Below are 27,655 nucleotides of genomic sequence, written 5' to 3' on the forward strand. Positions count from 1 at the left end.
TTATTCTAAAGTTTTGAAAAAACATTTATTTTGCGCAACATGTTTTATCATGGAAACAAATTGTAAGAATGTACAAGAAATTTACATATTCTCGATTTATAGACAAAAGATTTCATTGCATCATTTGCTCTTCCAAGGCTTGGGCCATCCACTCAGGTGCATGTTGGGATACCTTTTCAATAATATTATTCACTTGAAAACACAAACTCTCTATCTGTTTATCCCAAGAAGGTAGAACTTCTTTATCTAAAGACAACATAAATTTAACACATTTAATCTGATTGTAAAAATAAAATTTATATTCAATTTTTTTTTCCTTTACAATCAATTTAACTTAATCTAAAAGTCACTAATAATTATGAAGTACAATGCCACCAATAAGCGATAGTTAAGATAAGTTTTTTAAACCACTGGCAAACATGTTAATTGTTGATAGTTCATTTTTTGGAGAATATTACAGCAGGGTTTTTTTAAATGGAGAATGACATGCTAGATCTTTTGACATACTACCACTTGACTTTTTGCTTGGGACTCCATTAACACGGCTGTATGACAGCAAAAAGTTTGTAGTAAGGATATGAAACAGCATATCTCAACAGCAGAATAGCAATGCTGCACATATTACTAAACATTTTGAAAGAAATTGATTAACATTTAAATATTTACTATCCATTAACTCTTCTTCATAATTTCACAAATGTGCAAAGAAATTTGAGGAACTGCCCTCTTTAATGATAATGAAATTTATAATAATGCAGTGTAGTTCTCTCAACATAAATGTTTTGATATATCTTCAAACCAAACTTTATTATTTTATTATGTATTAAAATTTTTATTACTTTAAATAGAACTGAAAAATTTAGTGATAATAAAATTGATTGTAAACTATTTTAAACTCAAACAATCAAAAAATATAAATTACGATTGTGTTGTAATACAAGTATGAATGAAATTAATAATTTAAAAGACAAATGAAATTTGTAAACTGTTTTACATCACTGGTATACAGAAAACTAACCAGTTAATTGAAGTTTTCTTTTAGTAAATGTTTGATAATATATATTTTCACCAGTATTTTATAATGCAATGGCAAAAAATAAATATCCAATAAAAAATAATGACTTACTTTCAAAATTAACAATAGAATCTATCTGATCAATGTGTCCATTCATTCGGCCTTCAGTTATCATTTGGGAGGCAATCTTTTCTGCCTGAAACAATAAAATTGAAATGAACAAGGAGGTAAAAAACATAATTACATATTACATAAAAGTATTCCAATATGCCACTTTATTAAATAATGTATGAATTCACAAAAAAAAGTTAGTACTACGAAATTATAATTTTAAATTACTTTATTTTTATAGTTTAATTTTAACACAGATTTTTAAAATAATCTTTTTAAAAAAATTAGGAGATTATTACAGTGAAATGGTAAGTCTTAAATTGCATAAAAAATGTTTGCAAAAAAAATTTCATAAAACATTCAATTGGCAATAGTGTTCTTTTTCAAAAAATTTAACAAAAGTGTACATCTACTATTAAAAAATGATTAAGGATAATTTTTTATGTCATAATAACACATTTTTTAAAAGCTACTTTATTAATATTTCTTGAATTAAGTCAATTTTTATTTGAATTTAAGACTTTCAAACCAATGAGAATGGCACTCTTAAAAACTTTCTTGCATACTATTTAATAAAGTTGTTATGTCATCCCACCCTCCACAAAAAATTATGGACCTTGGGTAAGGTCCAGTATAGGGCCTTTTAGTTTAACTCGACAAACTCCCGGCAACTGTTTCTATGATTCAGTGGAGATAAAAGGAGGTCTTAGTACTCAATAAGAAGTTAGAAAATACATATTATAACAGTAAGCTTTGGTATAAAAATTTTATCTTCTGGTATGACAAAGAATGGTAATGTAATGGTAAAGAAATTAGTTCAAAGAACAATACCATAATGCAATTGAATAATCTGTGATAAATCTTTTATTTTCTAACAAAATATTACTTATTGCAGATTACACAAAGCAAGATTAAATCTTGCCTATTGTTTACTTTTCCTAAGATGATTAACTTATGAGAAAGATCAGTAGCCATTTCCTTAGCCAATAAAATGTAGAGAATATGAAAAACTACTTTTCTTAGGTACTGCTGCGATTCTATTTTTGAAAAAACTGAATTATACCTGCAATTCGCTTTTTAAATGTTTATTTAAATATAATTCAGAACAGCTGTTGATGGCAAATTTATTTTTATTGATTATAATGTTAGACAACTTAAAGCTGAGTTTGTGGTGACCCGAAGTTGAGTTTATGATGATCAAATGTTATGGCCAAACAGATCATCAGATCTCAGACCCTTCGATAATGTTATGGAAGAAGGGCCACTTTATGATCCTAACTACCTCCCAAGATTTTTCAAGTTTTAAACTTCTTGCTGAGATTTATTGACATAAACTTTGATCCACAATCATATTTTCAACATGAAAGCTATTTCAAAGTTTATTTGATACCATTTACTTCATTAGAAGGACCATGAAAATATCAAGAAATGTGCTTCAGGTCATTTTTAATCTTGTGTGAATGTTTGAAAAAAGTTTATTCATTTTTATTATATTATATCACTATTAACTATATTGGTATCCATATACAAAATTCAATTGTAATAAATCAATGATTTCATTTTTTTTGTGTGTTAATAACCAAGTTTTAGAAAGCAGTGCACAAATTAAGATTTTTCTCTGAATAGTTATTTTTATTACTTTCTATATTTTAAATATTTCACATATATATCTGTTAATAATAAAGGAGAATGTATGGCCTGTAGACAATCACTAAATATAACAGGGTGCATAGTGGGAAATTCTTGCAAAAATCAAGCACTTTTTAAGCACCTTAGCCAAAAAAATTAATCCCCTTTGCACATGTACACACATGTAAATCTGCGTATTTTCAAAGCATTGGATATTTCTATTTTATAAAAATGCATAGTTTATTAAAAAAAAATTTTTTAATTAATCTAAAATGTGTATTTTTTAAATTTTAATATTTGTATTTGCATAAATATGTACAACGTCTTCTATTGCAAAGCAAATTATATCTTTTTGGTTTTGAAAAAAAAACGAAAACGGATCATAACAATGAAAAAATTATTAATACCAAAAAACTAAATCAACTTTTATAAGATTAACAATAAAAATCTATTATCTTTTTTCAATATTTCTTAAAACTAAGATTCCTGAAGAAATCATTTCTGAATTTGATGTAGAACAACAACTAGTTTGGAAGAATAAACAGTTTGTATTTTATTTTTTATATATGCAACAACAACAAATAAGATTATAGCCGGATGGAAAAACCTAATTTTTCCCCTACTCTAACTCGCTATATTTTGAAATTTTATTTGCAGTCTTATAAAGATAAGGACTAAAGCACTCCGGAATGGCTACCATCATAAGACTAGTAAAACCATTACGAAATTGATGACAGAACAATACATCATCTAAATAAGTTTTTTAAAGTTATTTTTTAATACACAAGAATAGTAGCATTCAGACATGGTCAAAAAATAAATTTAAAAAAATTGTCTTTTTCTTTCTTACTTCCGAAGCTCAGAAAAGGTCCTTTTTAGGTTTAACAATCCGAAAATTTAATAAAAACTTGCTTTTATATAACCTATTTTATAAAACTTGCTTTTATATTTATATTATTTTTTGCAACTTATATATATATAAAAAAATCTTATTTTAGCTTTAAAAAAGTTGCAAGATTATATATTTTGCAAAAAAAAAAAAAAATGCTTTAGCAACTTCTAGTTTCCATAAATAACGGAAACAAATTCGCGAAATTCCTCAGTGGAAGTCTCTCTCCAAAACTTTCTCGCATACTCTAATAAATTTGTCATTCCAGAGAATGCCTTAAAATGGCACTGGCGTATAATAATAACGAAATATTAACTTTTGGCATGAATTTAGCATTTTATCGTGCCAGCCCTAGTGAGTCAGTTATTTGGCAATTAATTTCTGACATGAATAAATAATATCCAAAAATAAAATTCGTGTTTTAAACATGGTTTTCTCAATTGATTGAAACAAAGATTTGACACAAATCTACAGTTGTAGCCACAAGAACCTATACCAAACCTGATATTTTCAAGATATTGCATTTTTGATGTATCACATTTACATGTTTCTGATTGTACTGACCGACAAATAGTCAACTCAGTGTTGGATTTGAATCAGAAATTGATAAGTGTTTAAGCTATAGATGTTAAATCTGTGCATTGAATTTTATCCATCTAGCTCTCTTCGTTTTGTGATTATTGTGTTAACATATTCGAACAGCAGGACTTCATCTCAACAGATTTTACTCAAAAGTTGATAGAAATCTGCAAATTTGGTGTAAAGACCGTATATCGTCGAGATTGCAGCGTTTTTGAGTTATTTTTATCATAGACAGACACACGAACATCTTCCAAAAACTTCTTTTTCGAACTCAGGGTGGTCTGAAACCTGGCGATTTGTCAAAATTTTGAATTCGAATTTTTCATGACGATTATTATATTTTCTCTATAGTTCTCAGTTCTGTAGTTACAAGCAAAATGAAAATAAAAAATTTCTAGTTCAAGTTTTTTTAAAATATTTTTTGAAAGTGCGAGATAATACATTGCATTGCTTCAAAATTTAGCAAAACTCATCAAAGGAAGAGTTTTATTCAATGAACTCTTTAAAAGCTATTAAGTTGAAATTAAAGCTAAGAAAGCATTTTTTCCCCCTTCTTTTATTGCAACATTAACATCAATAAAATAACGTGGCTCAACAATTCGAAGAAGCAATAACATTGTTTTGAATTTCATTTTAATAAAAATCATTATCAAAAATTATGCCCAAAAACTAAATTTTCAGAAATTACTAAAATTAAAGGAAAAAAAAAAAAGCATTCAGTCAAAATTTTTGTATGCTGATGATTTGATGTTACTACAAAAAAAAAACAGGAACATGTTGCTTTTTTAAAAAGAATTAAACTTCTAAAATTTTGAAATATCCATTCTTAGTGGGCCTCTAATACTGAAGAAGCAATTTTCCAAACTTAACTTCAATGGTTAGGCTCTTAACTTTAATGGTTTATGCTGCACATTGCTCTGCCAATCAGAGCAAACTTCTCACCCTGGATTCCTTGTTCAAATTCTTTTTTTCTTTTTTTTTCTTGGTTTCACGGATAAACACGCCTTTTGAATTATCATATTCCATGTGTGAGTTAACAAAATGAAACAAAAAGATGACTTTGCACTTCTAAAAAAAACATATTTAAGGATCTTTTCCCCGAAATTAAGAACTTTTTATGACATTACACACCCTGTATGAAGATACTAAACTTGGTATAAATATACTTTGAAAGGTAGGAAATCAGTGGTCACCCCTTTATTGGGACAACATAACTATAATATACACTTTATTTCAAAACATATTTATAAACTAAGTTTGAAACAATTACTGAATTTTCTTCCAAATATTTTATCACAATTTTCTTTATCTTTATTACATATATTAAAACAACTTTAAACTTCTAAATATAACATTTCAAATGGATCAATTTGGACTGAATTAACACTATTGATTTCTGGGGATTGTTTGAATACATGTTTTTGCATGACTCATTATTTTGACAAGTAAAGCAAATTGAAAATTTTGGCTTTTTTCATATTTTTCACACGGAGAATGAGATATTCATAATGGTTACAAGTTATGCAATCATTATAACACTACAAATTACACACAGCACTGCAAAGTAAGGTAAAAAAAAATAATAAACAATGAGAAAGGGCATGTATATATAGTGTTTAAACATATATGCAAAAACTGTGTACACCTGTGTTACATTATGAGTAAGAACTCTAAATCTTTATAATTATCATATCTATAATGATCTTACAATGCTTTATAGGAAAAAAAAAAATCTGCTAATATAATGAACCTTATCAGCTTGACAAGTATTCTGGAAAAATAGGTATACAAATCAGCTAGAATTGTGGAACCCATCAAAGTGATGAGTTCTACAAATATCTTGTTAAGATAAATATTAAACCCACTCAAAATTAAAGAAACATGTTTAACGAAGGAATGAGGTTATCTACAATTTCAAATATTTTTATATTTTGCAATTTTTTTAAAAATCAGGTTGACTATTAAATATTGCCTCATTTTAAACAGTTTTAACAAATTGAATAATTACCTTTACAGGAGGTATTTCAAGCAGAGCTCCTAGTTCATCAAATGTTATGTTATTGTACAGCTTGCTGGCAGACAATAAATTATGTTCAATGACTGCTCGATCTAAAATTGTTGAACCTGATTGAAATAAAAGATGAAAAATTAGAGTCACATATAAATGTTTTAATATATGTGAAATTAGTCATATGTATTATTTATTGGGAGATGTTAGTATAACATATATTTATTTCTTCACAATAAGTATGTTACAAGAATATAAGTTTTATAGAATAACAACAAAAAACGCATGATGTCACTCAAGCTAAAAGTAATTATACAGAATTGCTTGCTTGCTAAAACATACTCCCCACCCTGGTCAACCTTCAGAGGTATGTCCAATTGAATTGGATAGGCAATCTCCTTTCCATTGACACGAAGGATGCAGGTACGAATTCTTCCGTCACGATCATCGATTAATTTCACCACGAGAGCTTTTTTCCTCATTTGTTGAGGTCGTAGATCTTGTAATAGGACCAAGTCCCCTACTCATAGTGGTGACTGCTTTACATTTTTAACTTGATGATATGTACATAACTCCAAAAGATATACTTTGGACCATCTTTTCTGTTGCCTGTAAATATTTGTGAGCTTGTTATTTTTAAGCTCAGGTCCGGACAGGACAGTGGTCAACTTTCCACTCAAATCTTCCTCTGTATCACTGTCACAAGCGCTCATAAATCAAAGGTCTACTGTTGAGAAAGGCTTCTGTTCCCACTAATACCATAGTTAAGGCTTCCTCATCTAGTAATGAGCGATCAAGGGATTTTTGAAAGCATCCTTTGATTAGACCTATTAGTCGCTCCCACCATCCTATCCACCTCGCTTGTGGTGCAACAAACTTCCACTTTATACCAATGTGACCACAGAAATGCTGCATTTTCACGGAAGTCAATGTATTCAAAAGGAAAATGAGTTCCTTGTTTGCGACATGGAAGGTAGTGACGTTGCCACTCTATATAGTATGTGGAAGTCCTCTTCTACTGACAAATCTTTGTAAGGCCAAAAAAAACTTTCGTACAGAACGATCAGAAACAAGTTCGATATACGAGGCTCTAGTAGTAGAGCACGTAAATAGCATGATGTAAGCCATCCTAATATAAACTGGACCTGCAAAGTCTATCCCAGTAGCATCGAAAGGTATACAAAGCGAGGGAATATAAGCCTGGAAGAGGGGCTTTTATGTCATTAGAACTTAAAACATGGGATAGTTAATACGGTAAGCAAGTTTTAATCACTCGATGTATTGACGACCTCGGAGTATCCAAAACTCGGAGCGTAATTCTGAAAGAATTACACGAACACCCAAGTGATGTAGACAAATGCGCATGTGTTTAATCAACAAGTGCACAAAATAATGAGATCCTTCAAGTAGTATTGGATGTATTTGTTCAAGTGATATCCATGCGAATTGTAGCATACCGTAAAATGTTATTTTTTAGAAATGGGTGAAAATGAGAAATTTTTGAGAATTTAGGTCAGGAGCGATTATTTTCTAGTGCGTTGATTTCTACAAAAAAAACACTGTTTTTGCACAAGTGAAATCCAATAGTTTCTTGCCTTATTCAGCTCATCAGTCATTAATTCTCAAGTAAAATGTTGGCGAGACTTACAGTTGTGCAGAAAGCAATAATTCCAAGCTATTATTCCAGAGTTTTGTGTATGAACTGAAGCGAGATATGTCAATTAAAGTTTGGATAGTTGATGTACACAATGCTTGGGTCTTCACTTGACGAGCTTCTATATCCATTAATAATTTTTCGTTATTTGTCAAAATGTTTTGAACTGGCCAGGCATCTGAATTTTGCGCTAACCAACCTTGGGCTGTTCCACCAAATTTCTAGATATGGTAATTCTGCTGAGAACACTCCACGAGAAAGAGGATCTGCTGGGTTCTGCGTACCTGGGCAATGCCACCACTGTGCTGGAGAAGTATAGTGAAGAATTTCAGTGACTCAGTTGCTTACGAATGTTTTCCATTGATTAGGATCATTTCTTATCCTACAGTTAAATCACTTCAAAGTGTAGATGTTTGATTATCTAAACCAGTTTTTTTGCAAAAATAGAGAAGTAAACGAGTTCCTAGTAAGGCTGCCAAAAGTTCCAACCCTGGAAGCATAACCCTTTTAAGTGGCGAAAGTTTGTTGCAACTGCAAACTAGTCGAACCTAAGTTTCGTTAAGCTCAGCGAAACAAATATATAATGCACCCCATAGGCCTTTTCCCGAAGCATCGCAAAAAAACATGGAGACTCATGTGAGATTTAGCAGAAATTCCAATCCAGAGAGGTATATGTTTATTGTTTAGAGATGATATTTGAGATACCAATCTGTTAAAGCTTGCAGTAATGACTCGAGGAAGAATTTCATCCCATTGAACTCCCATGAGTCACGTGATTTGAAAATGAATTTTTTCAACTACTATTGCTGGTGCATAGAGGCCTAAAGGATCATACAATTTTGATATAATTTTAAGGAATAAATGTTTTGTTGCAGGACCAGCAAACTGATAAACACTTACGTTTATATATGTATGAAACATGTTTTCCTTGGTTTTCCAGCTAATTCCTAAAATTTGTGTATTGTTTTTAAAGATGATATCCTTCAGTTCCCAAATAACCTGTAGATTCTTGGAGTTTGTATTCCATTTAGACAAAGGTAACTTATCTGTGTCATTAAATCTTACATTTCTTGTTAAAAAGTTGTTGCTTGCTCAGTAGTATCTACTCCCATACCAAAGTCGCCCATGAAAATATTATTCAACAGGTGTTTAGCTGCAGTAGGGTAGGTATCAGAGTGCATATTAACTAATTCACGAAGAGTGGCAGAAAGCAAAAAGGGACTAGAAGTCAATCCAAAAGGTAAACGGGAAAAACGATAAGTAAGTATTTCATTTTGAAAGTGTATTTTTCTGTTTGCATCCTTTTCTGTCCTAAACTTCAAGAACTTAGTACAATTTCTATTATCTTCAGCCAAAATAAGTTGCAAAAATGCTTGACTTCCATAGCTTGTGATTGTGAATTTGTGTAGTCCAAAAATATTTGTGTAGCAAATATTTCTGGAAGCAGATTAGGACCCTGCTCAAGAGCATCATTTAAGGAAGGATGTCCTGGTGTATGAGAAGAACCATCAAATACAATTCACCATTTCTTTTCATTATTGTTGATTTTTTTTTTCTAACAGAAGATAATGCAACTATTAGAGCAACCTATTTTTATTTAGATTATTAAATAAACTAACTCACAAGTAGAAATCATGTAGAATATTTTTAAATTAACAATATGTGGATAACTTCACATTATATACTTTAATTCATAGATTAAATAGTCACAGTAATTCATTGATTTAAACACACAAATATGCAATTAAACAATAACTGATCCCTATTTTCTATGTATTTAAATGAATGGTTAGTAAAACCAGATATTTCCATATTAAAATATATGTTTATTCTTAAAATCATTTGAGTTCAGAAATCACAGAATTCTGAAACTTAATTCTCTACACTGTTAAAAACGGCAATGACATCCCGTATTCTTAAGGAGATTGATATACAAAAGAGAGTCTTGCTTAGCTGGTGGCTATTAAGTAAATGTATGTTCGGATATCCTTTGATTTCTTTTAAAACTTCCCTCTCTCTCAAGCCTATCTGAGTGAGAGTTTTTAAGAAGCAAAGCATGTGCCATAGTTGTTAAATTAATCACACTTAATAAAAGAGAGAAAATTTTACAGTGATATTCAGTTATCTAGAAAAACAACCAAAGTTTCATTGAACAGATGTTTTGGGCCTCTCAGTATTAAAAGCGTAAAGGTATAATAAATCCTTTCAATTTATTGTTTTGCTTAATACATGTAATTGCATAACAATTATACTGAAATGGAAATTTATAGAACCTGAATGGCGAAATATAGTATTTTCAATGTTATGTATAACAAAAACAACCATGCTCCCTGCCATTTCAGTATATACTCTTCTCCTCCCCAATTTTATCTCCTCAGAAATTTACGCAAACTTTTGACCTCTACCTACATTTCCATGACTAGTGAGGTATCTCATTTAGCCTAGATGAAATTTTCACCAGAATCTAACTTAGAAGTTAAAAGACTGGATGTTCTACAGTTTGTTTAATTACCATTTTCAGATTTGCATGAAAAAAAAAAAGAAAAGAAGAAAAAAAGAATAAAGAAAGAAGAAAATGTTATTAATCTACAACAAAATAGAAAAATAATAATAATTCTTAAGTAGAAATAGCCAATCAGAAGCAAATTTACTTTTATAATAGTTAATACATCTCTACCTAAATATATCTCTAAAAAAATTCAGATTGAAAGTTTATTAATGTATTATCATTTTATTCAAACTTTTTAATTAAATAGAAAGTAAAAATTACAACATTATTCTATATTTAAAAATAAAATCTAAAATATACCATCAGTTGTTAAGGCTTTTTGATGAGATTGCAACATAGCAGAAAATTCTTCAAGCTCACTGCGACGAATAATTCTATCTAAATACCTGAAAAAAATTTTTTTTTATTACAATACATTTTTATAAATAATTTGCAATATTCATGTCTTACAATGAAATAGTCTTTATGATACGGCTTATTACTAGGGTTAGCATGTATTTTTTAGTCAGTAGTTGAAAATTCTGACATGAGCAATTTTTTTTTCTTTGGTTAAATAGCTCTGCAGTTACTTTAGGAAACAATAAAAGTATCTGAATTTTTCTAGATGAAAAATATTACATATTTTGTATAAACTGAAAAACAAGCAGAAAATTATCAATTTTGATATTTTTTTTAATGAAAATAGGTAACTTTAATCGCATTAGTAGAAAACTGACATAAATTGAAATTTTTTTTTATTTTCCTATATTGCATTTCATTGTGCTATATAATTAATTTTCAAGTAGAAATATACAAATACATTACTGTTTAAATTCTATTACACTATCAATGGCATTCATGTTGTTCTTGTGACTTATGGCACTTTAGAAGCCCTCTGACAGTTAACTGTCAGCGATGAATTACATTCATTTTTTCTGTTAACAATATATACACGAAAATACTGCCCTTAATCAAAAGAAATAATAATGATGTATGTAACAAATTCAAAATAGAAAAAAGTTGAAAATCCTTCAACAATAAAGGGGGAAATTCAAAGGGGGAGGAGATAATAATGTAAATAAGGAAATGGAGCACTCGTAAATTTTAATCTAATTAATTTTTAGCAATAATTTATCTTTCTTTATTAATTTTTATGAATTTAGCAATTTAATAGTCTTTCTTGAGAGAAGATACAATCTTGTCTCTAGTTTTTAATAACAAACTTCTGCTCAATCTTTATAAAGAATTTTAGTAGTGCCAGAACTACATAAAATCTACAATATTATCAACTATATAAAATAGGTATTGGCTAAATGTTGGGTTTTTTCTTTTATCTAAAAAAAACATAAGTTCTTGTTAGTACAATGAATAAAAATGCAAGTACAACAATAACAAAAACTGACAATTAAGCCAAGTTTGAAAAAAATACTAACATATTATAGTATGCATTATAAGCATATTTCAGCTTCTATGTTAAAAATAAGCATATTAAAAATCATTTAGATGGAACATAGAGAGAATTAACTTGCATTTTTTCAAGGATTCCATAAGCTGGTAACTGTTGACACCGCTCATCTTTAAAGAGAGTAGCAAGCATTCTAGAACGTTGCTGACCTATAAAAAATAATTAAACAAGTTTTCAATACCCATCAACATAGCATTATATTGTGAAAAAGTCATTCATTCTATAAAATAAATAAAGATAAACATATAATAAATTAATAAAGCTGAAAATTAATTAACTGCATGCAAAACTGTACACAATTAGGTCTCAAAAAATCATGTAAAAAACTTAATAACAACAAATTTCTCTTCATTATTTTTTTTACAATATATGCCAACATTCTGAATTCTTTAAGCAATTTCCAAGCAGCTCTGGTGCTGAAAAGACTTTTCCTTACCTCGTCCCTTCTTATTTTTCCTTAAAGGAAAGAGAGATATTTATTTTGCTTTTGCAAAATTGTAACATCTTGTATTTTACAAACCATACGTTACAAGGAAAGGAAAACTTTTTTTTAAATATGCCACAGTAAATAAACAAGCTTTCACTGATCATATTATATATCCAATTCATAGCCATAATGAATTTGATGGGAAAAAAAACACTTGTACTTTAAAGGCATTTATGTAAAATGCATAGGTAATATTGCTATATTACCTATGATTATATTCCAATGTATTTTTTAAAACTTTTCAATGCCAGTATGTATATAAAGTGATAAAGATACCTAATACTTGTCAGAGTTCATTTAATTTAATTAGGACTTTTGTTAACAATTATGAATTGAATTTTGTAAACAACCACAGCAAATATATATTGTAATAACAAAATTTTCTGTAAAACATTTAATTTACAATTATGAAGAAGACAAAAATAAATGTTGGTTCATGTAAGATAGGGAAACAATACTGAAATAATTAATCACCTGGATTATACAAAATAACCTGTAACATCCAAGTTTTAAGAATTAATGGTCAATCATATTTTCGTTCATAATGTATGACACAAAGCTGTAAATCAGTATAGCAGATTGAGAATCCTTATTTTTAATTATGAGAAATCATGTTCTGTTAGAATATTATCAATTACCCTTATGATACAGAGTTTTGTTTAATTGAAAATCACTCGCATTCCTAATATGTCTTTAAACTCTCTGATTGGCTAATGAAATGTACAACATTTCTGATTGGATACAGTTGTTCAGTTGAATATTCATACTAATGGATTGGCTTATTGCATTTAGTATACAAATCTTAAGATGCCACTTAAGATTCTTTTTTACTGATGAAAAGAAATAAAGTTAATTTACCCAAAGAATAACAAAGTTAAATGTTGTAAAATAATGAAAATATTAAAACAGCAAAAGGAAATTTCTTTGGATAAAATGACAAACTTCTAAACAGCAAGACAGAGCTCAAATCAATAACTAAAAATTTAATATTGCATCAAAGTACTGTTCATTTAAATGCTGCTATTTTTAATTCAATATTGAATAAAACATTGAGTACATAACAAATTTCTTGTATACATTCTTGATTTATTTTAAATGCTTTAGTGCAATAAATATGCAGTTCATCTGATATCTTAAGATATATCACTTCCAAATTAAATGGGATTAAAAATTAATTCTAATTCTTTTCCCCCTCCATACGAAAATTTGCCACATACATTACATTTACAAAAAAAAAAAAAAAAAAAAAAAAAAAATGAAGTAAATATAATTCTAGAAACAAAAAATAAAAATTAGTTACAGAAAAGAGATTTTTATATCAAAGCATATAGTTAAAATTTTGAAAAGACTAAAAATATGTTAAAACAATGCTTGGATTAGGATTGTATTGAATTGAAATAAAACATTTGCAAGATTCTTTAGACCTTTTCTTTCTTAAAAGAATAAGTAGGGGAAAAGATGAAATGGAAAAATATTATCTCATGCAAATATGATAAACAATTTAAAAAAAAAAAATCTTTAAATTAACTGACATACCAAATATATATTCAAGAATATTTTTTCTAACAACAAACTTATTTTGCATATATTTTTTACTGGAGAAAATTCTCTGCAATATATTTTTTACCTGCTGAAGCAAGTATTGTGCAAATCAAAGCATTTTTCAGGGCTCTCATTCGTTCTTCCTCAAGAATAATAGTACGATATGATAATTCATTATATCTCTGAGCAGCTTCAATGAATTTTCTTCTGTAATCAAGCACTCTAGCATAACAAACCTAAATAAAAATAATTATAACTATAAATTAAAATTTTTATTATAATAAAAAATCATATTAATATCATTTCTTGTCAGAAGTCATTTCAAATAAAGTTTTAGAATTACAAAGATAAACATTAAAAATAAAACTAAGAAGAAAAATATTTAGACAATTCACTTAATTTGCTCTACAGTAGCTACATTAAATAAATGTTATATCAAAATTTTAATTAAATAAGTTATTCTAATCGAAAGATAGCAGAATGCAGATACATTATAATATTGAAAGAACTAATGGCATATGTATTATAAACATAATAAATTTCAGTTCAATTTTAAAATTAAATACAAGTTTGCTATATTATATATAATTTTTGGTTGGCCTTTAGAAGATTAGCAGTTATTTTTAATATAAGTCAATGAAGAAATAACAAGACTGAAAATCAGTTCCCCAGGTTTTATTTTTAACATCTAAGAACAATTTTACAATAATATAAAACAAATATTAAATTATAAATCAAGTAATATTTTAAATCTGGATGCTACTTATTACTTAAATCTTGCTAAAAATTAACAATAAAATAACATAGTTATTGCTTTTTTTTCCTTTATAAATTACCTTATAATAGATTTGCAAATGCTCATCTTTAGATTCTGCCTGCAATAAGGAAGCTCTGTTGATAAATGCTTCTGCTTGAACTGGATCATCATCTTCCAAGTATAAACGAGCAATTTTTAAATATGTGTCTAATTTGTAATCTACAGAATACTGCCTGAAAACAGGAAACAATTCATATTAAAATCTGAATCAAAAGTTTATTTGACATGATGCTATGTAGTAGCAAAAATTATTGAAAAGCCATTTTTTATTGAATAATAAATGTTCTTCCTTAAAAATGAAATAAAACAAAAAAATTGTGAATGTTCAAACTGCTTTTAAATTGCAACATTAGTTATATTTTTAAAATTTTAATCCTATATTTGTGGCTTTGGTATTTGAGAAAAAAGTAATTAATATTCACGAAACAAGATAATTTCACCTGTAACTTAATAAGGGGTTAATAATATGGAAATACTTAGTTTTAAACAAATATTTAAAAGAATTGAAAGTAAAAATTCTCAAGAATAAAGATGAATTTAAATATTTATTTATTTCATTCTTACTTTTGACCAGTTTCTAATGGGATACCAACTAAAACATTTGCAGCTTCTCTCCAGCTGTGCTCTTTTTCATAAATATCAGCCAAGTGTTGACGTATGCTTGCCACCTGAAATTTAAGTAGGCAATATATAACCGTTAATTTCAAAAAATAAAATGATATCTAAAACAATAAAATAAAATTGTATTAATCAACTAACAATAAGATTTTTTAAAATTAATTTGGAAATACTTTTATTTTTGACAAAAAGAGAACTTGGCCTTAACTGATATTTAATAACCTTATATCATAAACATTATTATTTGCAATGGTATAACTATAATAACTCTCAAACCTTTATAATAAGATCTCTTGCAATTGATTCCAATTAAATAGGAATATCAAAATAATAAACAATTTTATAGATCAAAATTTAAATCTGAAACCAAAATTAATGCAATAAAAAATAATAATTAATTAACAATATAATGATGCTATCATAAGTTAAATCTTACATATCTACATGATGTCATAATGATTTTCTCCCCTTCTCATACTATTTCAATTAATTCATTTGTCAAGCAATACCACATTTAAAAAATTCACAAAAAAGAATTGCAGTATTAAATGTACAAAAAAAAAAAAAAAAAAAGAACATCTCTTAACTTTATTATCATACCTTCACAAAACTGATATTGATAAAAATGGCTTAAAGGGAAAATTTGTTTATATACACAAACAAATAAAATGTGTTAATTAACTAGGTTTTAAAAATTTTTCCATTACTGAAATTGAGATGTTTCAATAGTTCGATCCAGCAGGCCCTTTTATGTATATATATGTCAAATGTCTTTCCGAAATTCGCAGTAATCCTTGAAATCACTAACTTTTGCTTACAGAAAACTTCACCCAAAAAGAGCCGACCGGAGACTTTATATTAAATAAAACTCTGCATCTTACTACCAAAAAACCTTTTCTCAGTTTTACACCCAGAAATTTTGGAAGAATAGACAATTTAATTTATTGTCATTATAAGAATGGTTTTTTTAATTATAAATGTTTTTTATTTAAATTTTGAAACATTTCATTACTTTTAAAAACAAAAGAAATTAACAGCCAAATAACATTGACAAATGAAATATGTTGTTTAACAATTTTTAAAAAAATGATGATTGGTGAGATGTGAATATTGCAAAGAAATTTTAAGCCAATGAAATTATCAATGTTTATTAAAAGAAGAAAATTTTGTTTTCAAGCAGAAATTATTGCTAATCTGATAGGAAATTTATTAAGTTTCATAAGGCTATTTCATTATAATAAAAATATTACACTTACAACAATATTTTAACAATATTCAACAATATTTTAATTATTTCAATGCTCTAAGGAAACAAGGATTTTTCTAACACTATAATAATAAAATTTTCAATTACAAAAATATTGCAAAAGTAAATTAGTCAGATGAAATTCCACTATCTGGTTATACAGCTGCAGGAGGGTAATGCTTATGGTAATTAAACAATATTTATCATAAGCATTGTTTTACTTACCATGTACAAATTATATGGGGCAAAGAGCTGTAGTCTGGAATGCTCATTTAATAGCAAAGACTTAGAACCCCCCCCCCCAATGATGATGGTAGAAAGAAGGAAACAAATCTATTTTCAAAACAGACAAAACAGAATGGCAACTAACAATTGTTTCAAAGAAGTTTGAAAAATACATACACAAAATAAATTTAATGCTCTAGAAAAAGAAATGGAGGAAAAGGACACATACACTCACAACTAAAAGCTTGAAAATGGGTGCTGATTACAGCAGGATCCTACAAAAAATCAACTGAAAGTTTCTGAAGACTGAGAATAAGCTAAAAAATGAATACATCAGGATCCAATCCCATATTCCCAATAACAGAGTGTAATAATAGATTTCTACATAAGAAAGAAGAAGAATATTAGTTATTAGAAAATTCAGATGGCAGATCACTGAAACTGATAATCAAAGGACTAGCAGTTGACCACATCAAATAAGAATTGGTCATAGAGTTATAATCACTCAACTGTAGAAATCAGATGATCTCTCAGCTCAAGAATTATAGACTATAGACTTTATATTCCATTTTCCTGATAGAAATCAAGAAAACTGGAAATTTTCAGAACATGTACAATGAGAAAATTCTGTACTATTTGAGTATATCGAGCCATATAGAAGATGATCCAAAGACAAGATGGGCTACCAATGAGCAGGATTCTTTCACAACATGTGGAACTGCAATTATAGTCCGTACTGCATAAAAGTAATGGACAATATGCAACCAGAGATTGCAGCATCAAAGAAGAAAAAAAATCCAGAATTAGTCTGTATTAACTACCACAAAACCAGACATCTAGCTTCATGGAGAAACAGTAAAATTATTCCCATCATAAATAATAAGTAACAGGAAACCATTCAAAACTAATGGCCTAGCAGATAAATAAAGCCAGCAGAGAAGTGAGGCAGAATGAAGGCAGAAGTTAGCCGAGATGAATATAATACCTTTAAAGACATAATGGTAGCCTTGAAAAAAATCGGTATAATGCTAAAGAAGTATTCAATGCTGGTGAAAGCAATGTAGCTAACATGCTCCACTGAAAGACAGCTGATCATCATAAATGCACTGACCCTTTTGGCATTGCTAGACCCAACCAAAACATAAGAGACTGCAGAAGTTAATCGTGCAATCATTCTTTCCCTAGCTAGAGAAATCACTCTTTCTTCCTCTCTCTCTCTTCTTTCCTCACTTGCTATCATAACTTTCAATTTAGGTGAACCAAATTTTTAGGAACTATGTATTCTTTTAGTTAATATCATGTGCATTGCATAATTTTGATTAAGTTTTTTTTGATGCAAGAGATTGCAGGTCCCGAATTTAGGTACTTCTTGAATGTTCTATCTTTGTTGTCGAGTTATAGCCTTCAAAAAAATTAATCAATATATATCAGTGAACACTCACTCTAAGACAAAAAAAAAAAGTTTGAAATTACATTTGTTAGTCTACAAGCAACTAATTTGAAAACAGAGTTAAAAAGAAGGATAAAATTTGTTAAGTGTTTTTTACATCAAAATCATTAATCTAAATGATATTTTAGATGAAATCATCTAAAGAAATCTATTTAACTATCTAAACCTATACAGACATAAATTTTTTTAAAAAAAAAAACCTAGATGGATGAAATTTTGTACAGGCTTAATGATCAGCCTTCCACATCCGTGTCAAATTTTGAAATTTCAGTTCTAGTAAAAGATAATACATCTCAATCTTTCTATTTCCAAGTATTGAAATGCAATCACTGACTAATGCAACATGCTAGAAATATGAACTTCGGTCTGACCTAAACTGTTCTTCACCAAATTTTAGATTCAATCAATACAAGAGATTAAACATACAAGGTATATATAAACATAAATAATAAAGCTTAATCAAAGCATATTTTAGGAGCATATGGAGAAATTGTGAAGTTTAGAATCATGAGTTGACTGAAAATTTTTATTGGATTATATGATATCTTTTAAGTCTTTAATATGTTGATAAAGAGCATTAATTGGCTGATAACTGTTGTGACGAGGCATCTGCAAAACCCTATAATTCTAAAAATTATTATTCAGAATTTCATAAAATTTTATTTACAAGTTAATTACAAGCTGATCATTTGATTCAACCAAAAATCTTGATTTCCATAATGAAAAATTTTGAAATAGTAGTTAATTAATTGGTCCATCGGTTTGTTGTTTGGAACAAACCTGTTTTCTTTAGTAATTTCCCATTTTGTGAAAATAACAAATAAAAAAGTAACAGAGGTTTTTTTTTTTTTTTTAATGACTGTAAAATGGGTGGGTGGTTTCACTATCAAGCCCCAGAGGGGTGGTGGGGAGGAGAGAAAAAGGAAATAGAGAGAGAACAAGGGAAAAGGAAGATGGTGAGGAAAGGATAAAAATTACTATGCAAACCAAGAAAGTTATATGGAAGGAACCTTACAAAGAAGTGCTAACTTTCACAAAATTTATCTATATCAGCACATAAAATTATGAAGCTTGATTCAACTAAATGATTTTTATTTTAAGTCCAACAATTATCTAGTAAATAGACAAGCATTCCTAGTTGCAAACATTCCACTAGATCATTTTTAACCTTCAAATATACGATAAATTTAAAATGTTTTATAATCTAAGTGATTTCCAAAATTTAAATAGAATAGACCAGGGGTGGCAAACCTTTATGGATCAACATGCCATTTTTTTCTAAAGAAATGTTTAATGAGATACAGATGTGCCGTCAAATAATTTTGATTTGTGATTATTGGGAAAATAATAAAAATAAAACCCTAACTAAAAACTCTTTATTTACAATGAAAAAATACATTTTGCAATGTATAGTTGTAAAGGTTTTAGTTATATATGTAATTCCAATAAAAGTAATATTAATGTGACTTCTTTTGCTGCAGATTAGATGACAATTTATATCAGGATTGCAAGTTGTTACTTTTGGCAGAATGCATGCTGAATTGGAGTTATCTACCAAATGATTTCTAAGAGAATCTTTAATGCTATTCATCTCTTAAAATAATGACATCACAGGCAAAGTTAGATGAAAAATATGGTTAAAATAGCATTAGCCAGCTTCTCCGAACAGTTAAATGCATCTGGAATCGAATTCCATGTTTCCAAAATTTTGTTACTGTCATTTTTACATATACTGCTTGTTAATCATTTTGTTTCAATCAATTCCAACTTTTTCCTTGTTTTAATAAATTTTTGAATCATATTGAACTAGATTGGAAATCAATCAGTTGTATCTCAAATTCTTCAATTTGCAACTAATCGAATTGGGATAAGTTCAGTTTATCAAATGAAATCACATCAGGGTACATAATAAGCTTGAATGTTTCTGATCATTCTTTGAAATGAGAAAATATGGCTGAAAATTCCTTGATTGACAAATTCTTCAATAACTTCTTCGTCTGGTTTCTCTTGTACATCTAAATCTTCGATACATATTTTTTTAAATTTAGGAAGTACTTGTAGTTTTTTTTTTTTAATATTATCATTCATAAAACATGCAATCCAGTGTCAAAAGCATGAATGAGATCCATCATGATGATAATTGTTTTATTTGTGACTTGAAGCTTTACATTTAATTCACTGAAATGTTGGCACATGTCTGTAAAAAACACCAATTTTGAAAGCCACATAATATCCAACAACTGTGGATATTGTTCAATTCCCCCCACATTTTGCAGAAAAAGTCTGATTTCTTCCAAGCAGTCAACAAATCTTTGAAGTACGTTCCCGCAGCTCAACCAGCAAACATTATTATACATTAGTTAGCCATTATATACTGAATTAACTTCATCCAAAACAAAGCCTCAAACATTTGCTTATTTAAAGTCTGCAACGATATGAGGTTGACTATTTTTGTGACTAACGCCATTACATTATCAAGAGATGTTAAACCACTCTCAGAACACAAGGCTTGTTGGTGAATAATGCAGCGAGTTCAAGAATCGAATGTCCTACATCTGTTTGAAATAAACTAATGAAACCATTTTTTTGTGCACCATGGAGTACCATTAATTACTGAAAACTCTTGCATCAATTACTCTTTTCAAATCAATTTATTTCTCAGCAAGCAAATTTTAAACAGCCATACAAATATCTGACCCTTTTTTAAATGGAATGGGAACACTTGTGTTTGTTTGTAATACTTCATTGTGAACTTTGTTATTTTGAACTAAAACGCAAACCATTTTGATCGGTGGCGTGCCCAAAATATTGTGTCCTTTGCCATCAATGGCATGCATGCCAGTGGTTCGACATCCCTGGTATAGACTAAAGATCAAGAGCTTGATCAGCAGGTTTTGTATGTAATTTCTAGAGACGATAGTATAAAATATGATAAAAAAAGTTCTAGAAATATGCATGTAGTTTTACAGAATGAAAAAAAAAATCTCCTTAATAAATTTAATGATTCTGCTGCAGACAATTAATAAAAATTTCACTGTATAGAAATTTTAAGATAATGAAATAATATTAGTAAATAAAAATATAAAAAGTTAAGATAATATCAAACAACACATACATATCCCAAATAATAGTATTTTAATATTTTTTATTATTAATTAAAATCTCTTTTTATATTCTTATTTTTAAAAGAATATACACATTACATCATGAGAAAAAGTCATAAATAATCAAAACAGCCACAAGTAGAGAAAATTTTTTAAACCTTCTTTTAAACTATTATAAAATAAGTCTATAAACATTTAATTTACTTTTTAAATTTCAAAGTCATTTATAAATTAGTTAATTTTGTTTAGTAACATAGGACTTAAATCTATTTCAAAATAATAAAAATTTGTTAGAAAACACAAAAATTCTTAGAAAAAAAACTAAAGATCACAAGATAAATTAAAGCCAAAATATTAATACAAAAGGATTGATAATTTCATCTGACAAAAGAAATTTCAAATAAGTTAGTTTTTAATATTTGTGATTAAAAAAGGAATATTTCTTTAAAACATCAATTACAAATAGCAAATATTCTTACTTGTTCTTCAAATGACACAACTCTTGGTTGAACCTTATCAAGAGTGTAATGAGACACTCTCTTAGAAACATCATCTGGTAGTTTTGTCAAATGTATTCCAACATCAGTGAGGAGTTGTCTTGATATCACAAGACTCACATTTTCATTTACAACTATAAGAAAATAAAATAAATTAAAACTAAAATAAACAAATATCAAGTTTTATTTATTACTAGCCGCCTTTGGCGACCAGCCGGTTCGCCAGTATTACCGCTCGCTACAATTTTCAATTAAATATTTTAAGTAACTGGTCTCTTAATAGATTCTCAAACAAAACATTTTTAATCTTCAAATTTTGATAGTCATACTAAACTTATACAGTTGTTTAGATCATTTCGTACAATTTATATATTTTGCTAATTTGTTGTCATTTCCGGTAAAATTTCAATTTAAAGTGGAAATGATGAAATTGCAATTAATATAAAGCTATTTTTTAATAAAACCAAGCTTTTTATTTTATTTATCATTTTTATTGTTATTTATTTATTATTATTATTATTGAATACGAGTATTGCAAACAAAATCGCTCGGTATTTAAGTCTTATGTGAACTACAAAGTATTTTTCATAATTTATGTAATATCTCAAACAATAATTCAACAAAAATTTCTCAGATTCAACATAAAATTCCGTTTTTAGTTTTGCTTTCAAAAGGATTGAAATGAAATCAATAATAATACTTTGTTCCGGCCTATAAATATATTTCAAAAATTATGAAGTCTAAATTTAATGCAGTAAGGTATCATATTCTGAGAAATATTCTGGACACACCAAATTTTAAATAAATAAATGAATGTTTCTATTTTCCACGATCAACTAAGACTTATTTATGAAGTTTTGAATGTTAAAAATTTAGAAAAACTCAACATTTTCATAATCTTAGGCCAATTAATCCTGAGAAAACTGCACGCTGATTGGCGTAGTTTCTTTGAAACGATCGATGGAAAATCTAAAATTATCCTTTTTTATTGAATAGTGATATTCAAATTTTCATAAATCAGCCAGTTTAAGTGATTGATTTAGTTGATTGGAAATTAACTCTTTTTATTTAAAATATTAGTGTTTCAAGAACATTTTGTTAATCGCGATTTCCACTGCAGAAGCTTTATGTAAAATCAAAAATTCGTTATTTATTAGAGCATTTATTGAATCAAGTTATATAAAATATAATCATTTTCCATTTAGACCATTTTAGCAGATCTGTGTCTTATTAAAGGTTTACAAATTAGCTGTGTGGTCCTGATTTGAATGGATATCCTGTTCATATTAAACAAAACTTGCCTTAAAATAAAACTGATTTATTGGATTAATAATATAGATAGTGTAAAAGATCATAAAATAATTTTTCTTGAATTTATTTTTTAAAAAAAAATAATATTTTATATCTGTTTCATTTCCTACAGACGCGTGCCGAAAATTATATTTTTGCAGATTTCATTTTCCAAAAAGATTTAATTTATTTTTAGTTGGAGCTTTAATCAATGTGATGGCAACACTTTGAAAAAAGCTAATTTTTTCCCATGAATGCGAAACGTGCTCTTGCAGCTTAAGTTTTATTTTTATTTTGTACGAAAAAAATTATTGAAAAATATAGTTAAAATATTTATTTAAAAATTCCTTAAAAATACAAATTTAATTTTAAGGTTAAAACATTGGTATCATTTAATAGATAAATATTTGAACTTTAACTTCATGTATAAATCATTTTGTGCGATAAAATTTTCGGAAGTTATAGCAGAAACATGCCAAAATTTCGCTTAATTTTTAAATAAAATTCTAATTAAAAATTTGAAAAAATAACCCCCAGGTGCACATTCCCGACCTCTAAGGTATACACGTGCCAAATTTGGTAGCTGTAGGTTGAATGGTCTGGCCTGTAGAGCGCCAACATACACACACATTGAGCTTTATTATAAGTATAGATAAAATTAATATTAAATTTCTATGTCTATTGCTGGTTATCACAAAGAATTTAATGATTTGATATAGCATTAAAAACACAAAATTTACAATTCTTAAAAAGATATTAAAAAAATACAGTTCATTTGAACAGCCATGGTACTTTTTTTAACATAAAAATATTCAAAGGTCTTTGAATATTTTTTTAAAAAATATTCATTAAAAAATTTAAGAAGACCATTTGATTATTTTTTTAAAAAAGTGACATAGTAATTAAAGAAGTTTGCCTTCAATCACCCTGTTCATTAATGATATTTCCAGGAGATAGATTTGGTGTTATTTATTGACCACATTCGCTAAAACATAAGAGGCGCATATTAAAAGAAACATATTTATGGAACAATAATACCAGCTAATTTAGAGAATCAGCCTTTCACAATCAATGCAACTGCGTGTACTTAAGCAAATGATTCGATGAATGAGTAAAAGACACATGCATTTTCAATGGAAGTGCAAGATAATGCTTAAGTACACACATCAGTTACAAGTTTATCAGTTCATGTATGTTCACTGGTCATTGCATTGAATATGTCCACAGTCTAGAAGTCATTCATAGTTATTCAAACGTCCAACTTGATAATTTTGTGTTTTTGAAGTAAAAATAATAATCTGTCATATTTTAAAAGAGGAGCATAATGTCAAACTCAAGTGTTAAGAAAATGAAAACATACAATTTTAATACAAAATGGGAAGAACAGTTTTTCTTAACAATAGCAAATGCAAAATGTGTGTGCTATATTTGTCATGCAAGTGTTACACTCCCAAAGAAGGAAATGTTGAAAGGCATTTCAAAAGCATGCATGGAAGTTTTGATACACATTTTCTGTTAAGAAGTGAATTGCGTGAACAAAAGTTAAAAGAATTCAAATTGTGATTAATTGGACAACAATCACATTTTATTAAATAATACTAAATCTCGGACGGCAACAGTTGCATCTTTTTGTGTAAATCATGTGTTAGCAAACCATAAAAAACCTTTCATAGATGGAGAAAGGATTTTTTTTTTAAAGCATTTCTGGAAGCCAGCAATTCTTTATTTAATTCATTCAAGGACAATGAAATTATTTCTGCAATTAAAGACGTACAATTTTCCCATAGAACTGCCACATGCCATATAGAAATGATGAATTCTGATCTGGCTGATCAGCTGAACGACGATATTACTAACTACATTTACTTTCCCACCAATTTGATGAATCAACGGACATGGTTGATATTTCTATGAACTTTGCATTTTCATTAGAATGGTTTTTAAGAATATGAGCAAGGGTTATTTTTTAGCTCATCACTCCTACACCATTCGGTGGACTACAACACCTTAAAAAAAATTAGAAATAGCCTGTACCCTAGAAAAGTCTGTTCACCTCTTACCTAGAGATTATCAGCTTACTAGCATTTCTTCACAAAATCCCAAAAGATTCTTTCACTTTAAGCATACATTAAAAAGATATATTTAAAATGAAATAATGAGTGCAGAGAAAAAAATTTCGATATAAGCAACGATGTAATTACAGGAGACAAAAATATAAAGACTAAATAAGGTCAATCAAGTCTTAGATTTCAGAGAGGTCACTAGGGATATGGAAAGACTAAACAATTATAGAGTAACTAAAAACACTAAGGTTCTGATAACTCACAAGAACTAAAATCTGCAATAGAAATAAGGTTTGATTCCCAATACAATGTTAAAATTTTAGCAGTAAGTTGAAGTATAAATTTCAAATAGAAGATAGGTAGCAGGTTAGATCTATAATCCCAGATTTCATTTTAACAAAAATCAGTTGCTCCAATTCCAGTTATATCAGCTACTATATTTAAATTACGTGCATTAAAGGATAATAAAGGATTAAAGGAGAATAAAGGATAATTTAAGCAAACTACATTATTTCACCCAAAACTTTTAAAAAGAATCTTTTGACTAAAATTATTACAAAACTGCTATTTTATTTACAATACATGGATAACTTAAAAGGTTAATATATGTAATAATAAACATTAACATTTTTTAATTATATTAATGCTTATTATTTGTCAAGATCCTAAATCTAAATCTTGCATTAAAAATTTTGTAAAAAAATGGTTTTACAAAATTTTACAAATTTTCAAATCTTTGTATGAAAATAATTATTACAAAAAAAAAAAAAAACTGTTGTACATCTCCAATATTCATAACCAAGAGGTTATATTATGAATTATTATTCCAATCATCTTCTAAAAATTCGGGATATGCTGAAATTTATAGGAATATAACAGATTTGTAACAAGATCGAGTCGGTTTTTTGTTAAAGGTTTAATTATATTTTAATTGCATGATATTAGCGAACTAATGGCTTAATTGCATGCCATTGTTGAACTACAGATATCATATATCATTGGCAAATATAGTCAAAAAATTAGTGGGATATCTTTGGTAATCAATCACTGTTTGCAATAAACATGACATCTCTAGCAATTTTTTTTGTGTGTGTATGTAAATATAATGCCTTTAATACAAAATAACAATATTTGTTAATTCTGATAAAAAAGCTTAAATTTCTTTTGACTTATGTAAGATAGAAATATAAGAATGCAAATCACATGAATGTTCATAATCTGATGATTTTTAAAAAGTATAAGATCTATTTCAAAATCAACCTCAATTTTTTTCAAAGTGGGATATTAATATAGTTACATTTTTCAAACAGAATTAAAATTTCAGAATTACTTACTAGATTCAACAAAACTCTGAAGACCTTCAACAAGTTCTTCTCCTGTAGTTTTGACAATATTATCCAATACTGCACGATATCTAAGGTAAAAAATATACTGGAATTGTAATGTTGTTTACTATAAATTTAAAAAGTAATTCTTGAAGTCCAGCTGTTTAAAAATTATGAAACAATTTTGAATCTGGGAAATATTTTAAGATTTTGAAAAAAAATTGATAAATATTGAAACTTTATTATTTTCACTTTGGAGTTTACAACAAGCAATTTATCACAGATAAACTATCATTATAATCTAAAAATTTGATACAACTTTTTTTACAAGTTGATTTTATGGAGAATTACTTGGCTTTAAAATCCTTAATCTTAATTATTTCATTTACCAAATTTTTCAATATACATATTTGAAACAAAATTTAAATTTTTCTGAAAAAATTGTTTTAAAAATAATTTTGAAATATTATTTCAGATTTGCAGGTGGCAGCAATGCTTAAATTTCACAAAAATCTTTGGAATGTAAATTTGCAAATTTACAGCCATAACATTAGTAACAGTTATATCAAATATTCTAGTCTTAAACTGTACTTGCATAGCAAAAATTTAAATCATATCAGTATTTAAAATTTAATTATTAACGGATATTTAACTCTAACAAAAGTTATTTAATGCGATGCAGTTATAACATTAGCATTTAAAAGTACATCATCTGACAGGTCTCAAAAACGAATAATGAAAAAAAAATTGTCATTAAAATGTAAAAATTCCAGCATGAAAATGAATAAAATAAAATTAGATATCATTAGCCAAAAAGTATTGAATATTAAAGCAACTTATTAAAACAGGAGCTATGAAACAAAATTTTTAAACATTTATTAGGGTTCTAATAATATAAAGTATTGGTTTCGAAGCCGGGTAAGACATAAATAGATAATAGCTCTTTCCATAACAGTACAGATAAAACAATACCAATCACGCAACAATAAACTAATGCCGATGTAAAAATACAAACCGATCGGCTTGATCTTTAGGAGTTCCTCCTAAACTAGCAAGACCAGCAAGATGCTGTTTTATGTTCGACGCCATAGCTTCTACGGTGAATAAGTTTACTTTTTTGTTTGGGTCGCTTTCAACTCACCAATGCCAC

At 27.9% G+C, this 27,655-nt stretch overlaps 1 protein-coding gene across 1 annotated transcript; it reads right to left on the reverse strand.

The window, feature by feature from the left end:
- LOC129963990 (COP9 signalosome complex subunit 4-like) lies at nt 1-27,655 on the reverse strand. Its single transcript, XM_056078634.1, has 11 exons — nt 27,521-27,655; nt 26,515-26,594; nt 21,810-21,961; nt 15,252-15,355; nt 14,707-14,860; nt 13,956-14,106; nt 11,906-11,990; nt 10,698-10,783; nt 6,235-6,350; nt 1,127-1,211; nt 1-246 (listed from the first exon to the last, which is right to left on the reverse strand). The coding sequence occupies exons 1-11, from the start codon at nt 27,592-27,594 to the stop codon at nt 113-115; spliced, it is 1,221 nt and encodes a 406-aa protein (XP_055934609.1). The 5' UTR covers nt 27,595-27,655; the 3' UTR covers nt 1-112.

Source organism: Argiope bruennichi, chromosome 3 (assembly GCF_947563725.1).
Source record: "Argiope bruennichi chromosome 3, qqArgBrue1.1, whole genome shotgun sequence".
Taxonomy (NCBI): Eukaryota; Metazoa; Arthropoda; class Arachnida; order Araneae; family Araneidae; genus Argiope; species Argiope bruennichi.